The sequence below is a fragment of the Prunus mume genome, linkage group LG2, assembly GCF_029339155.1.
Source record: "Prunus mume cultivar Tortuosa linkage group LG2, ASM2933915v1, whole genome shotgun sequence".
Classification (NCBI taxonomy): domain Eukaryota; kingdom Viridiplantae; phylum Streptophyta; class Magnoliopsida; order Rosales; family Rosaceae; genus Prunus; species Prunus mume.
The window spans coordinates 24,381,381-24,398,618 of NC_142699.1; the positions used below are offsets into that span (position 1 = coordinate 24,381,381).

Genomic DNA, 17,238 nt, shown 5'->3' on the forward strand with positions numbered 1-17,238 from the left:
ATTGGATCATCCATGCTCTGCACAAATGGTGGAAGAACGCATAGCGGTGACGGCGCACTTGGACTCTCTTCGGTCAAAGATGAGCTTTTCTGACATCAACGCTCGCAAGCAATTTGGCTTAAAGGTGGGGATGGTAATTCAAAGTTTTTTCACCAAAAAGCTTCATCCCGACGTAGAAAGAATGCAATCCTTGGGCTTTATGACAGTGATGGTCGTTGTCAAGACTCTGAGAGTGGCCTGGTAGATAATGTGGTTAACTACTTTTAGTCCTTATTCCAATTCGCAGGTAGTAACACCTTTGAGCCTATGAGTGCGTTAGTGGCAAATAGAGTGACCCCGGAAATGAATCAGACCTTGTTGAGTGAGTTTACAGCTGATGAAGTTAAGCATGCCTTATTCCAGATGCACCCCTCCAAGGCTCTTGGGCCCGATGGGATGTCCCCTTCTTTTTCGAAATACTAGGACGTTGTGGGCTGTGAGGTGACGCGGCAGTATTGGATTTTCTACGGACTGGTAGGCTCTTGCCTAAACTCAATTTCATGCATGTTGCTTTATTTCGAAAGTGAATGATCCAACAAACATGACCCAACTTCGTCCTATCAGTTTGTGCAATGTGATCTACAAGATTGGGGCTAAGGTTTTGGCCAACTGCTTAAAATTAATTTTGAATGATGTGATTGGTGTTCATCAAAGTGCTTTTGTCCCAGGCCGTATGATCTTTGATAACTCGATTGTCGCTTTTGAGGTGCTTCATCATATGCATAACCGTACTCATGGTAAGTTGGGCTTCTAGGCATTGAAATTGGATATGAGTAAGGCCTATGATAGGGTGGAGTGGGGTTTTCTTGAAACCATTATGAACAACATAGGTTTTGCTCCACGGTGGGTTCAACTTATATTGACATGTGTTACCATTGTAACTAACTATTTCCTTGTTAATGGCTTCCCTGTGGGCTTTATATCCCCGTAACGAGGTCTTTACCAAAGGGACCCGTTGTCTCCCTATTGGTTTTTACTCTGTGTGGAGGTTTTTTCTGGTCTAATCGTGCAGGCTGAGCAACAGGGCTTCCTCCATGGGATAGCGATTAGTCGAGGAGCTCCATCAATATCCCACTTACTTTTTGTGGATGACAGTTTTTTATTTACAAGGGCAACGCCGAATGAGTGCCAGCAACCTGAGCTACATTTTTCAATCCTATGAGCGGGCTTCTAGACAAAGAATCAACTTACAGAAGAGTTGCATCTCTTTCAGTAGCAATGTGGAGATGTCCAGGCAACATGCCTTGGCCCAAATTCTTGGGGTGCAACGAGTGGATAAGCATGACAAATACCTGGGCATACCAACTTTTATTGGCAGATCTCGTAATTTCTATTTTGCCCTACTTAAGGAACGTGTTTGGAAAAAGGTTCAAGGCTGGTGGTAGAAGCTACTCAGTTTCGCAGACAAGGAAGTTCTATTGAAGGTGGGGCTCAAGCCATTCCCATTTACCAGATGAGCTATTTTCAAATACCCCGTTCCCTTTACAATGAAATTAGCAAGCCATGGCCAAATATTGGTGGGGCGAGACTGAAGATAAAAGGAAGATCCATTGGATGAGCTGGAATCGCTTATGCAAGCCTAAACATGAGGGTGGAATGGGCTTTCGAAACATCTATGCCTTCAACATGGCTCTGCTAGCCAAGCAAGATTGAAGGATTTATCCTCAACCCCACTCCCTTCTGGCCAGAGTTTGAAAGCAAGATACCACAAAGACTATTCAATTTTGGAAGCTTCTGAAGGTCATGCTCCATCTTATATCTGGAGGAGCCTATGTGATTCACGAGTTGTATTAGCTAGAGGTTCCTGCTGGCAGATTGGGGATGGTCGATAGGTGAAAGTGTAGGGTGATCGTTGGATCCCAAAGCCCAACTCTTTTCAGATAACTTCAGCAACTGTGGTAGGTCATGAAAATGCTTTAGTATGTGAGCTTATTGACCTGGTCTTGCATAAGTGGTGTGAGGATCTGGTCCATGCCTGGTTTGGTGCTCAAGAGGCCTCTTGTATTCTTCACCTCCCACTTAGTTTTAGAAGCCCAGCTGATCGGCTGGTGTGGCACTATGAAAAGCAGGGTGATTTGACTGTGCATAGTGCCTACAAGGTCCCCCGCCAGTTCCTTTTTGAGGAGGCTGGGGAAGGCTCATCCAATCGTGACAACTACTACGGTGTCTCAACTAAAGCATGGTCTCGGCTTTGGCGGGTATGTGTTCCACCAATGGTTAAGGTTTTTGTTTGGAGGGTACTTCATAATATTCTCCCTACCAGGGACCGATTGCTCAGTAGGGGGTCCAAGGCGATTTAGGTGGTTATGTGCTGTGTGGAGCCCGGGAGGAGTCCTTACCTCATGTTCTATTGGATTGCTCTTTCACAACCTTAATGTTAGGGGAATGATCACAAAACTGAAGTATATATGATGGAAATATAAACGGAGGCAGAGAGTGTTTGTAAAACAGAGAATTATTCGAACAGATTTTTTTGTTAACTTCTGTGATATATACAGCAACCTATAACGTTGGCTATATATAATAGCACTCAGACCATTTCATAAACAGACATAACTCTTGGATTAGTTCCAAGAGTTGCAGACACGACTCTTGACTTCTAAAGAGACACAACTCTTCCTAAACATAACTTTTCATCAAGAGACACAACTCTTTACTTTAACAATTGATACAAATGCATTACGTTTAACACTCCCTCTTAATACATTTGTCCTGCGACATTTAGTCTTTCTCTGAAATAGTAGAACTTCTCTTTTGGAAGTGCTTTTGTAAAAACATCTGCAATCTGCTCATCAGTACCATAGAATTTCAGTTCAATCTCTCCGTCTTCAACCAATTTTATGATAAAATGATGATGAAGTTCTATGTGCTTTGACCTGCTATGAAAGACTGGGTTCTTTGTCATGACAATTGTGGACATGTTATCACACTACAATTTTGTTGGAGTGTTTTGTTCTTGACGAAGATCTGCTAATATTCTTGTAGTCCAAACTGCTTCACATGCTGTACTTGTGGCTGAAATATACTCTGCTTTGGCTGTTGATAATGCCACTGTACTTTGCTTCTTCGATGACCATGATATAACTTTTCTTCCCAAGAAAAACAAATGTCCAGAGGTGGTTTTTCTATCATCAATTGCACCTGCCTAGTCACTGTCTGTGTAGCCAACTAACTGTGCTTTCTTCTCTTGTGTATATCTAATACCATATCCCTTGGTTCCTTGTATGTATCTGAGTATTCTTTTTACTGCAGCAAAATGGTGATTACTTGGATCACTCATGAATCTAGATACCACACTTACAACATGAACAATATCTGGCCTTGTATTTGTAAGATAAATTAATGAACTAACCACACTTCTATATATGGATGCATCAAACTTAGGTGCTCCATCGTTACTTGTAAGCTTCAAATTAATTGCCATTGGAGTATCCATTGGCTTGCTCTTCAACATATTGAATTTTTTCAACAGATTTTCAGCATACTTCTCTTGAGAAATAAATATTCCCTCATGTGATTGTTGAACCTGTATACCAAGAAAATATCTCATTTTTTCAACAGTTTTCAGCATAATTCTCTTGAGAAATAAATATTCCCTCATGTCCTGTATACTATCTCATAGTGCCTAAATCTGTCATCTCATATTCCTTCATCATGTTCTTCTTGAAAACTTTTGCCATCCTTGGATTTGTGCTTATATAAATCAAATTATCAACATAGAGGCACAAAATCAGAAAATCATGTGTACCTTCTTTCTTGAGATAAAGTGATGGCTCACTTAAGCTTCTTGTAAATCCATTTTGCTGAAAATAGTGATCAATTTTGTTGTTCCAGGCTCTTGGCGCTTGCTTTAAGCCATATAAGGCTTTACGGAGGCGATAAACTTTATCTTCCCTCCCTTTATCAACATAACCTTGAGGTTGCTCCACATAAACCACTTCTTCAAGTTCTCCATTTAAAAATGCAGATTTGACATCCAATTGATAAACTTTTGTCTTCAGTTGTGCAGCTAAAGCCAAAACAGTTCTTATAGTTTCCATTCAAACTACCGGAGCAAACGTCTCATTAAAATCAATTCCTGGTTGTTGAGAATATCCTTTTGCAACCAAGCGAGCCTTATGCTTTTGGATTGAGCCATCTTCATTAAACTTTGTCTTGTAGACCCATTTAAGTCCAATGATATCTTTTGATTTGGGTCGATCAACAAGTTCCCATGTTCTATTTTTCTTGATAACTCTTATTTCCTCATCCATTGCATCTTGCCAAATATTTTCTTTTACAGCTTCCTCAAATTTTTGAGGCTCCAAAGCACTCAAAGCAAGATCACATGACTCATATATGTCTGCCAATGAATGTGTTCTTGCGTTTAGTCTAGGAGTTGAATCTAGTGAACTAGGATCAGATGTTCTTACACTTGGAATTGGACTTTGAAGGAACTGAGTTTCTTATGAATGTGATGAATCGGTTCCTCAAAAAATCTTGGCACTTCAATATCATAATTCTCCCATTTCCAAGCTTTGAGTTCATCAAAAATAACATCTCTAGAAATTACCAAACTTTTGGTTCTTGGATCAATTAATCTATAAGCTTTGGACTGATCACTATATCCCACAAAAATATATTTCTCACCTTTCTCATCAAATTTTTCTCTCTTTTGAGAAGGGATATGTGCATATGCAGTGCACCCAAAAATCTTGAAGAAATCCACCTTTGGTTTAAAACGATGCATGCTTCAAAAGGAGTCTTATCTTTGACTGCTTTGGTTGGAGACCTCTTCATTAGCCGGAAGGAATTTCTCTCCACTAGCGTCATTCGAAGAACGAACAAAAAAAGGTACTGTGGAATGGAACTGATGTATTGAATTACTTCAGCCAATGTGCAAAATCCGAATGTATTTGTTCCCCTCTACGTTCTGCCTTGATTGACCAGGACTAGGAAAGAAATCTTTGCTTTCAACATTAAAGCTTCTTGGATATCAATGCCATCTCCCTCGACAATGGTTCGATTTCCTAAGATTCGTTTGGCCTCCTGAGATTAAGAATAAAATGATGTATGAATTGCTTCAACTCTTTGCTTTCAACATGCTTCTTGCCATCTCGACAATGGGATTTCTTCGTTCGGCAACTCCGTTTTGCTACCTTGCTGTCAACTCTCTTTTAATACCATTGCTTTTGCAATATTCAGAAAATTCATTTGATGTAAACTCTCCACCACGATCTGTTCTTAACACCTTCAAATTGTGACCACTTTGATTTTCTCCAAAAGCTTTGAATTGCTTGAAAATAGAAAATGCTTCTGACTTTCATTCTAAGAAATATACCCACATCATCCTTGAGAAATCATCTACGAATAGAATGAAGTACCTTTTGTTATTGAAGGATGGTGTACGAGTTGGTCCGCAAATATCTGCATGTACCAATTCAAGAGGGGCTTTTGCTCTCCAAGATGATTGTGAGAATGGTAATTGATGGAATTTTCCAAAGATACAGCCCTCACATATTTCCTTTTCAGAGAGAATAGAGGGAAGTCCAACCACCATATTTTCTGGTGTAACAGCTGCAGGCTTCTTTGATTCAAATGCCCATATCTTAAATGCCATAACAACGATCCATCAACTTTTTCTGCTTCTAAAGCAAAGTTTTCCTTCGATGTCATCAACAGCGGAAAAACTTTGTTTGCTGTCATTTTTATCTTTGCCACCAGAGTGTCATTCTTTTTATCAGAAATAACACAATAATCATCTTCAAATTTCACCAAGAATCCTCTTTGCAAAAGTTGCCCCACACTTAGTAAATTTTGAGCCAAATTAGGAACATACAGCACATCATAGACAAGTTTTGGAGTACCTCCTTTTGTTTGCACAGAAATGATACCTTTGCCTTCCACGTTGTGTAGTTTTCCATCACCAAGCTTGACTTGTGAGTTCACTTTTTCTTCTAACTTGACAAAGCAACGCTTATTTCCTGTCATATGATTACTGCATCCGCTATCCACATACCAAACATCTTGTGAATCTTGATGAGAACTGAAAGATGTATAAAATAATTGCTCTTGAGAGTCATTGTTCTCCGTAAAATTTGCTTCATTGTTTTTCTGGTATCTGCAGTCTCTTTGTGAATGGTTGGGTATCCTGCACCGGGTACATTTGTATCGGTAATCTGCACTTTTATGCCCATATTTGTTGCAAACATAGCATTGAAGGGATGATCTTCCATTTTGATTATTTGAAGCTGCTTCCTTGTTGATTATTGGAACTGTTGCTTCCTTCTTGATGATTGGGACTGCTGCCTTGTTGTTGATTATTGAAACTGTTGCCTCCTTTGTTGGAGTTTCTACTCCCAAAATTTTTGTTTCTCCCATTTTGAGATTTCTGGAATTGTCCTTCTTTTTGTTTGTCTTCTTTCTCTTTCGAATTCACCTTGGACTGGAAAGCTTGCTCCACAGATTGTTCTGTGGATCTGTTGATTCTTTTTTCATGTGCTTCCAATGAACCAATTAATTCATGTAAAGAAAGTGTAGATAAATCTTTTGATTCTTCTATTGCAGCAGCGACATGATCATATTTTGGCGGTAGACTTCGTAAAGTTTTCTCTACGATTTTCTTGTCTGGAATAGTGTCCCCATAACATATGATTTGGTTCACAATCCCAGAAACCTTTGTGAAGAATACTTGAATGGATTCATTGTCTTTCATAAGTAAGTTATCAAATTCCCGCCATAAGGATTGCAGTTTGATGGAGATCACTTTTTCTGAGCCTTTGAACTCAATTTTGAGAATTTCCCAAGCCTGCTTTGATGTTGTTGCTGGAAGTAATCTTGGAAAAAGATTTTTGCTTACTCCTTGTTGAATTAGAAACAACGCCTTGGCATCTCTTTTCTTATTTTCCTTGTAAGTCTGCTGCTTTTCTTGTGTTTCCTTTCCTGCTTTTGATGTTTCTTGCTCCTCATACCCATCTTCAACAATATCCCAAAGATCCTGGGAGATGAACAGAGTCTTCATTTGAACACTCCAATACTCATAATTCTCACCATCAAAAATAGGCATTAGATTCTGGATATTCCCAATGCTAGAGGAATTTGAACTTGATGCCATTGCTAATCACAGCGGTAGCGATAAGATCAAATACTGCTCTGGTACCAAATTTGTTAGGGGAATGATCACAAAACTGAAGTATATATGATGGAAATATAAACTGAGGCAGAGAGTGTTTGTAAAACAGAGAATTATTCGAACAGATTTTTTTGTTAACTTCTATGATATATACAGCAGCCTATAACGTTGGCTATATATAATAGCACTCAGACCATTTCATAAACAGACATAACTCTTGGATTAGTTCTAAGAGTTGCAGACACAACTCTTGACTTCTAAAGAGACACAACTCTTCCTAAACATAACTTTTCATCAAGAGACACAACTTTTTACTTTAACAACTGATACAAATGCATTACGTTTAACACTTAATTTGTCTAAGCAGTCCTCTGCTGACAGAATGGCATGATCGTGCGATAGGGGACCTCAATGGATGGCTGGAACATGTCCTGCTGCGTGAGGACAGCCAAAAGATTGAACTCTTCTTCATGTTGCTGTGGAGTCTATGGAATGAGCGAAATTCGGTGGTCTGGACGGCAACGCGTCAGAGTCCCTGTGAAGTAGTTGATGGAGCCGTTCGTCTATTACATGAGTTTAAGGATCATCAACCTTCTCCAATGTCGACGCTCTCGCGAGCTCAGGCAAAATGGCAGAAACCTCCGCTTGGAGCGATCAAGATCAACGTAGATGGAGCTTTCAATGTGTAGACTGGCACTGGTGGTGGTGGACTTATCGTTTGAAATGGTGATGGTGCTTTGTGGTTGCTATGGCGTGCGAGTTCAGTTATATCTCCTCGCCTACGCACGCTGAGGCTCTTGCTCTGCGTGAGGCCCTCCTATTTGCAAGGGGACTTGATCCTGGGCCTAAACTAATTGAAGGGGATGCACAAGACGTGTTTCGGAACGTCATAGCTGAGCGAGAGGACAGATCCCTTCTCAGCTTCTTGATTTCAGATTGCAGATTTCTGCTTTCCCAGCTTGAGGATACTTCTATTCACTTTGTTTTTAGGGAAACTAATTGCTTAGCTCGTATAGCTCTTACCTTACCAGAGACATCATCGTGGTTTCAGGACCCCCATGTTGCTGTGCATGATTGTTTTGGTAATGGATAATGTGTAACTCTATGTTTTATTCTCAATGAAATCGCCTTTTCTAAATAAAAAAATGATAAAAGGGACTGATTCAATAATTTTCCATGACTAATATTTTTAAAAACTCAGAAATCCATGCCTTCAGTATTAAAGAAATTATATATAATACTTTCAGGTCATATATATATTAGAAAATAAATCAACAAACAAATTTAATTAAAATTTTAAAAATATATAAATAAAAGACTCATTATACCAACTAAGTGAAATTAGACCTCTCTCTGCTTACTCTCTCTTCAATTATTATTTTCTTAACCACACTCGTTTTACTTCCCAAGATTGCTATTGTTTCCTCCTTTTTCTCCTCTTTTCCTTCAGTTTCTCTCTCTCTCTCTCTCTCTCTCTATATTTTCTTAACAACTTTCTTGAAACTTCTCTTTTTCACTCCTTCAAATCTATACGCACCCCTTTTGTCTATTATTTTTTTCTTTTAATTCTCGTCTTTTTCTTGGTACTGTGTTGTGTCTGGATTTCTTGGTCTAGTTTTAAATTTAATTCTTGGTATTGTATTGTGTTTCTAAATCTAACATATTGTCTAGTTTGGGCTACAACTGTGTTATGTCTCTTACAAATCTTTCATTCGAATGAGTTTTGCTTAGCGACTCATGGTTTTTGTCTAACTGGTTGTAGAAATAAAACGTATGGGGCAAGTTCTTGCTGTTGTTGATGGCATATTGAATCTATTTGAAAGGTAATTTAATGACTACATTAGGCACTATTTTCAGTCCCTAAGAGCATCTCCAGCCCTGGCAGGAGGCCTTTTGAAGGGTTTGGACCTCCAACACGCAACCAACAGCCCTAGCAAGGCCTGGGTCCCACTAGCCTGAGCAAGCCCAAGGGCACATCTTGTCTGGGCTTCAGCCCGAGGTGTTGACGTCGGTGATGTCACGCTAACGTCGGCAAGCAAAAAAAAAAAATCAAATTCTTTTATAAAAAAAATACCAAAAAATTATAGATGTTTTCCCTATAAATACATAACAATTTTATTTACTTTCCCTATAAATACATAACAAGTTTATATTTTGTTGCATATTCTTTTTTTTTCTTGCCCTTGCCTTAACCTTTTGGGGTGGAACCACAAATGGCAAGTCTGCCACTATTCAAGTGAATAGTGGCAGCCCTTGCTTGCCCTTGCCTTAACCCTTATAGGTGGAAATGCTCTAAAGAATGTAAAAGGGATTGATTGCCCTCAGTCTCTTTTAGTCTTTTTTTTTTTATAGTAGTGTTTGTTACATTTCTCCTTAAGTTAATGTTTTTTGCTTGCTCTGTTTGGACATAAAAACTTGTGTAAAATGGGAATTTGCTCTGTTTTGCTTTCACCAATCAATCACATGTTGACACATGAAAAAGTTATCACAAGTGGCATGTTGTAATTGACGGGTATAGCAATCACACAAGTGTTTCTCCTGTTTGGAGGTTAGGGGGTCATCTTGGCCAAGTTGAGGATAGAGTATCTTAATCGAATTCATTTTTCATATTAATATGAGAGAAATTGAAATACTTGTGTTTTTCCTCTAACTCAGAGGATTTGCAGCTGCCTTTAACAAAAATGATGTCAAAATTATGTGACGCTGTGTAACATTTAACTACGTAAGACCTTTAATTTTGCTTAATTTTGCTTTCAATCGTTTTGAGACTTAGAATTGAGAGTCCACAACTAGATCTAACAATTGAAAATATGGAACTCCCCCATTTAGATTAATTCCAAATGTATGGTGGCTCAAAAAGGGAGGTCCAGGAGAGAAAGAAATTAAAGAAAATGGCGAAAAGAAAACTAAAATGCAATTTACCAAGTTGGCTTGTAAATGCCAACAAGATAAGATATATGCTTCAATGGTTGACACGTCCAGTCCAAGCTCTCTATGCAGGCCCCTTTTGGTTTATAGGAAAGGAGATTGGGGATGGGAAATCAATTGTTTTATCATGTTTGGTAAGTTTAGGTGTGAGAAATCGTTGCTTGGCCAATAGAGAAAGTAAGGGGGAAAGTGAAGCCATTCTCCGAACTTGGGTTTTGTTTTCTCCTCCTCATGGAAAAATTTGGAAAAATGAGCTAATATTAAATAAACATTTTTCATGACCATTTTGTCCCTTTTAATAATTTAGAATTACAATATATCATTAAATACATTCTTTTTTTAATTGATTTAATATGGGTATATTGAAAATTTATACAAACTTTGTTTTCCATTCCTACTCAAAACAAATATGGAAAAGGAAATAAAATGATATCTCTGATTACTTTCCCAAATTATTACTAAACGTGGGAAATAAATCTTTCATTTCTTATCCTTTTGATAAATGATATAGAAAATAATTTCCTCTAAAATTCATTATGTGAACCAAACAGAGCCTCACTTTATTTTTCTTATTATTCCATGTGCACGAGAACAAAGATGAAAAGAGAACGAACAAAAATTCAGAGGAGTATATAAATTCATGGTGTTTTGGGTTCTTTCTTTATGAAGGAAGCTTGGTATATTATTTTTTATAGTTAGTGTTTAGCTTTTAAGCGTTGAAATCCCGAAGAACTTCAATGATTCATCTCACATGAGTGTGACACATACACAAGTCAAAAAGAGCTTCTCATATCATACTACCAATCACAACACGACACATGTCCCTCGGATGCAACCCCAAAAAGCTGATGGATTTTTTTTTTTTGGGGTCGAAAAAGCTGATCGATTTGATATGTGCTTTTCATGGTTTTGTTTTGGCTCAAGATGTAGACTAGTTGATTTGTCATGGGTCGACATGTGGCTTTGGTTGACACTAATTGTCGGAATTGGAATAATATACACACAGTGAGGAAGAAAATGCGTGGAAGAAATTCATTTCATGTTTGAAATTGATCAACTTGACAAACGAAGAAAGCTAAATATATTTCCTTAAGAGATTTTGTTCCTCCCAAGTGGATCTCCAACCCTTGAAAGTAAGGTCAAAACCCTAGACCATGAAAAAGGAAGGAAAAAAAAAATGGTGTATGCAAATGCAAGCATAAAATATGTAGGGCACAAAATGACATGAAATCAATTTCCCATGACCCTTTGGAAATAGCCAAGAGGCAAAGAGGGTAGTCTGAGCAATGGCAGAGTGACATGTGAGCCTTGCTTTTTCTATTTTGGAGATAATGGATGAAAGAACTGATGGGGCATTTTTAGAAGGCAGAGAAAAAAGATAAAAAAAAAAGCTATCTATCTGCATTATCAACAACATATCTAGACCCATCCTTGAATATGGGCGGCCTACGTTGGGCCATGAAATTTAGAACCCACCCGAGAATATATTCCACGACAATATCTTTGATGATGGGATCATGCAGAATGGATATATGTAAGAGAATACTAATTAATATTTTTGCACTTTCACGTAGTGATGAGATGAATCTACTGCACGTCGCTCATTGGCTATAAATACAGGCTCTGAAGCATTGCATTGGACAAGCCAAACCCAGTGGGGTGATATATATATCTTTATATATCTTTATGTATCTTACATTATATATGATAACGATGAGGGAAGAAAGGTCCTACATGAGGATAAAGAGCCTTGTTTTGTAGCCAAGGATGACTTGCCTGCAGCCTCCCAAGGGCACTCTCTCTCTCAAAATATAATGTGGCGCTATAGCTAAGCTTGGTTTAGAATCCTTGTGTGGTCTACAGGCAGTCTCCTTGGCTACCGAGACAGGTTCTTTTATCTCATGCTGGACCTCTTCTTCCATGGGGACAACAGATTTCCACCAGGATGTATGAGCTTCTTGAGGAACTCATAGATGAGGTACGTGTTTCATTTCATTTCTTATTGTTTTTGCTGACAATGCGAATCTGAAACCAAATTTATTTAACTGTGACGAAAGTAGCTGTTTGGTGGGCGGTTGATTTATTGAAGACTAATGTAGCGGGAACTGATGATTCTGATCATTGTTCTGTTATTTGTGTTATTCAGTCAAGTTCGAAATGGTCATACTGTTAATCCAAGTCAAGATAGTCATGTGGTTGTTTCTGATGGACTGAAACACTTAGTCTGAAAGATTACTGCACTCTCACTGCAAGGGGGCGAGCTCAGTTAGGAAGCCTACAATATGATGAGTTTTTATAATGAGGGGTTACGTTGAGGGATTAAAATCAGGGTGTCGAATCCAGCAGTACAATAATGACTCTGCACTTAATTGGACGGCAATTAAGGACCCCCTCATTATATCGTCATGTACAATATGTGACCATATATACTAGGCTCTACTAGCACCTGCTAAAGGCATTCACAATTTGTCCCTTTTTTTTTGTCGGGTCCATGGGGCTAATTACGCCTGTCATGAAAACATAATTCGTCAATTGCGCAAATAATGTGACTTGAAAACATAAAACTCTTCAGTTGCGCAAATAATGCGACTTGGCCCAATTAGCGCAACCGCAAATTCTCTAACTTAAAATGTATTTTAACTTCGTATGTGGGGTATAGCTAAGATAGTTGAGTTCTTTCACCTTCACTCATGTGGGCAGAGATTCAAAACTCTCAGGCATCTAATGAATATTTGTGTAAACCTCCTCTCCTAATTATTTTGACTTCAACTCTTGTAAGAAATAAAAATCTCAGTATCAAACTACGCGTTTAGTGACGATTTATAAAGAATTCCCAATTTGTTTTAGTAATTGCGTCCTGACAACCTTCACACCATTTATTTATTTATTTTGGTTCTGTTTTCTCACCTGACATAATCAATTCGAGATTTGAGATAGATAGAGCCATGGCGTTCATATACACACACATTTGGTTTGGTCATTTTACGCACCTAAACTGCGAGAGCGCAAATCCCTTCGTCAGGGGATTTGCAATTTACAAAAACAATGGAGAAGTTCATATACACCAGATGCGAAATTCACTGATAGCGGTCTGAAGTTCCTAAAGAAAGTTGGCATATGCAAAGCAAGTTCTAAGAAGCATTGTCTTGCTGAAAAATGAGAGTCACTGGATTTGCTTGATATCTGTAATCTTTACCCCAACAACATTGCTTTTCTATGGAAGCCAATTTCAAACAACCCTGTTATTCCTGATCAAACCACTATCAATCTGGAGACACGGTTCGAGCAAGTTTAGATGGAGTTCAAAACATGAGCGGTGTCACGGTTGAACAAGAGCTACATGACACTGCTGTGAACTAGACCTCAGAGGAATGGTTTTGCAGTAAAGAAGCACCACACTGGAAAAGGGTTTCCAAGCCTTTGATTAGGAACTTAATGACTAAATTTTGGTACCTTATTGATCAACCTAATATGGCTCCTCCTGATGTAACAACATCTCAGGCGCAAGAATTTGAAATAGCAAATAAAATCGCATGCACGTTGAAATTGACAAAAGCATTTGATAAAAAGGTTGCACGTATTAAAAATTACTATCAATCTGTATTATTACGCAGCCAAAGGGGAAGTAGTAGATTTATACAGCATCTTAAGAATACATGTATCACAAAATATGTAAATATGGGGTTCAAAGACAGAAGCAGAGAAGAAGCCGCATACACAAAGTGAAGATCATGCAGGCAGTGCAAAGCTGTGTTCTGTCCAGTGTGGAGGATCCGCAACAATACAAGGATCTGACTTCTCAAAATCACCAACCTATTAAACAAAACAAAACCCATGATGAATTTCTAACCAAAAATCAAAGTGATCAAAGTATACAGAGTAAGATAGGCTCTGAATCGAGAGAGTGGTTAGTTTACCTTCTCTTGGCAACTTGGGCAATGATGATATTTATGCCAGAGACAGTCGCATGAAGGCAAAAGAAAGCAGCATCCAAGAAACATAGGCATCATGCAAGCCACAACAGCTGCCAGGCTTGGCTTTGATCTGGGATTCAAACATCAAAGACCATCAATGATCCAAACCAATTTCAACCATCAACAATAACATGAACAAACACCAAAATCTCCTGCGCCAAAAGAAATCCCGGAATTTACCTGACGTGGGTAAGTCCGGAATTACCACAGTAAACGCAGTTGAAGGGAGCGGGAGTGTCTCTGTAAATGGTTTGATGGATAGGGATGCCCTTTGGGTCGCCATAGACGGCGTTTGGGGGGATCGCGCCTGCTTGGTAAGGATTCTGTACGACGTAGAACGGAACGCCCATCACCGGCTCGTCCACCTTCGACATCTCTCTCTGTTTTGTTTGTGAGCGGTGATCGATCAAATCTTGCGATCCTTGTGTTGTGAGAGGTCTGGTGAATCAAATCGAAAGAGAGATTGGCTGATTTCACAAGAGAAAAAGCAAGAAGGGGTCCTTGAGCACAGATGGGAAATTTTGTTCTATTTTTATAATGACTATAATGCCCCTTGGGCTCTATGGGATTATTGACTTTTATATCTTTCTTTCTAGAAACCACGAAAGTTCCAAGTTCTTACTTTGATTGAATCAATTTGGGTCCTCCGTCACCTCTTACCTTCCATCGAAGTTCCTCTCGCGTGCTATTTACTGCTACACGTATTAAATTTTTATATAATTTTTTGTTTTGTTTTTTTGTTGTTGTTGTTGGAAGGGCAGGCCCAAACCCAAAAAGCCTTGCTCCAATTTCAATTTTCAATGTTGGAGTTTTATCACTTGGGGTTCCAGTTTTTCAACCCCTTCAACCCCGGACTGGACTTTTACGAGAGTGGCCATGTGTAAACTCTATACAATCAAAAAGCCTTTTTTTTTAATTTTTTTTTCCTGAAAACAGAAAAACATTACAAATGAGATCCCCTTTGGGAAGGGGAAACATAGTTCAATACATACTAAAGTAAAACATAATTACTACATCCATAGGAAAATTATTAAACCAAATACAAGAGTTATTATACTCATGCCCATTCTTAACGAATTGATCACTAATCATATTAGCTTTCTTATTAGTAGCTAAAATTTGCAAGCAGTCGTCAAATATCTTCTACAATGGATCTTAATTTCCAAGGTGTATCAGTTTTTCTTGTGACAATTTGTATAAATGTCTTAGAGTCTCCCTCTATTTTCACCTGCAAAATTTTTCAATCTTGATGCCCAAATTAGCGCTTGCTTAAAAACAGAGGTTTCAGCTTGTAACACAGAAGAATACCCTCGATGCATTCAGATAAGGGAAATAAACTTGAGATTTTGACAAAAGTCAGAATTTTTAAATTGACATGACCTAATTCCCATGTTTGGATTTTTAAAAAAACATAGAAATTTAGAAATTCTGCATGGGAAAAAAACATGGAATTTGGAGGTCATAAATCCCAATTTTAAATTTCATCTAAAAGTCGTCTTTTTTAAAATTCCAAGAGAGATTGAGTTTTAAAAAAAGATAACTTTACAAATAAATGTTAAATTATAAATTTAAATTTGTTACCAAACATAATCAAATATCGATGATTAATAATTTATTCTCCAAAACCGTAGCCCCCTTTCTCCCAAAAAAAAAAAACAGTCCTAGAGCATTTTTCACTTTGAGGGGGGAGGAAGTCATTGTTCTTCCCCTCCCACCCTCTTCTCTTCATCCTTTCACCTCTTTCCCCATTTTCAGAAACAAATGGTTTTCCCTATTTGTCTTAGTTTTGTTATGATTTTCACGTAACCATTATAGGCGGCTGTGTTCACCTGCATTTCGGAGTTGGATCTCCACCACCATCTTTTTTGCGGTTTTTTTTATGTTTGGAATAAGTTACAGAGACTCTTTGGGTTCTCTGTGTAGTTTTCACATCTCCTTTTGTGAAAGTTTTTCAGCTCTCCTTTGTGAGAGCTTTTCTTATCTCATTTGTGAAAGTTTTATTTGTATTGTTATGACTTAGTTTTTTTCAAGATTTATCTCTTTTTTATTATTATAAGTTTGCAATCTTAGTCGAGATGTCTATGTTAGAGTTTCTTCGATCCTACATGATCATTAGTGGAGACATACCAGATTGTCTTAATTTTGATGTTAGAATGCTTCGTTATTGTAATGACCATTTTGTGACTAGTTCATATTGGCCCTTTGTGACTAATGACCTTTTTGGCTAAATTATGAATGCAATCATAAAATTTCTTAACAACAAGAAATTCATTACCCAAATAAAAAAGTTACAAATTCTAGAACATTGATTTCCATCATTTTAAATTCCATCATTTATGAATTCCTTTGTACTTTTAAATTTCCTCATTCAAACGCACTATAATGGACAAGATCCTACAATAATTGAATGACCTTGTTGTGCATTACCCCTTATTTTTCTTCTTCTTTTTTTTAGCAAAGAAAAGGAGCAAAGGCATGGACATAAATAAACCTGTCTAGAATGTAGGATGCTAATGATCCAATTTCTGAAATTACGATAGCTCATTGTTAGATTACAGTATGGCATGAATTAAGAGATCTAACTGTTTGTAATTGTCAATTAACTTTAATTTCTTTATTTTGATTTTTCAAGAGTAGTAAACTATGATATATTTCCATCAAGTGATTGTTTTAAACCACTGCATGCATTGTACCCTATTGAAGGGACCAAACACAAAGAAAACTACAACAACAACCAAACACAGAGAAAATTTTGCAGGCAACAAGGACATGTGAAATGGGATGTCTTAACCAATCCCATCCCATCCACACCAGGAGTCCCACTACTTAACACTCATTGCCATATTGATATTGGTCATCCAATAAGCCTTCAAAAACCTCTGTTCATCCTTTTTTTTCAGGTACATTTATTTTTTACTTTCTTTCCTCTTGAGCAAATAAAACCAAATTCCCTTGGCATTAATGCAATTGCTCAAGTGCTAAAGTTAGGCGACCGACAGAAGTTAGCATCTTAAATATATCTTGACTTATCTTATTTTTCTGTACTAATTACCCTCATTCAAATTTCAACCCATTGCTCTCATCATATGATTATGATCCAACAACACAAATGTGAGATGGATGTTAAAAAAGCATATTAATTTATAGAGAAAAGAGCAATGTAGGTGCCGTGCAAGAAGCTTTATG

At 37.8% G+C, this 17,238-nt stretch overlaps 1 protein-coding gene and 1 long non-coding RNA gene across 2 annotated transcripts; one reads left to right on the top strand and one right to left on the bottom strand.

Annotated features, from left to right (window-relative positions):
- The first annotated feature begins 11,662 nt into the window (after positions 1-11,662).
- LOC148919886 (uncharacterized) lies at positions 11,663-12,543 on the top strand. Its single transcript, XR_016124642.1, has 2 exons — positions 11,663-12,056; positions 12,225-12,543. It is a non-coding gene; the product is annotated as an uncharacterized LOC148919886 (long non-coding RNA).
- A 1,113-nt stretch (positions 12,544-13,656) lies between these two features.
- GILP (GSH-induced LITAF domain protein) lies at positions 13,657-14,660 on the bottom strand. Its single transcript, XM_008224130.2, has 3 exons — positions 14,233-14,660; positions 13,996-14,122; positions 13,657-13,891 (listed from the first exon to the last, which is right to left on the bottom strand). The coding sequence occupies exons 1-3, from the start codon at positions 14,424-14,426 to the stop codon at positions 13,808-13,810; spliced, it is 405 nt and encodes a 134-aa protein (XP_008222352.1). The 5' UTR covers positions 14,427-14,660; the 3' UTR covers positions 13,657-13,807.
- Positions 14,661-17,238: the final 2,578 nt, after the last annotated feature.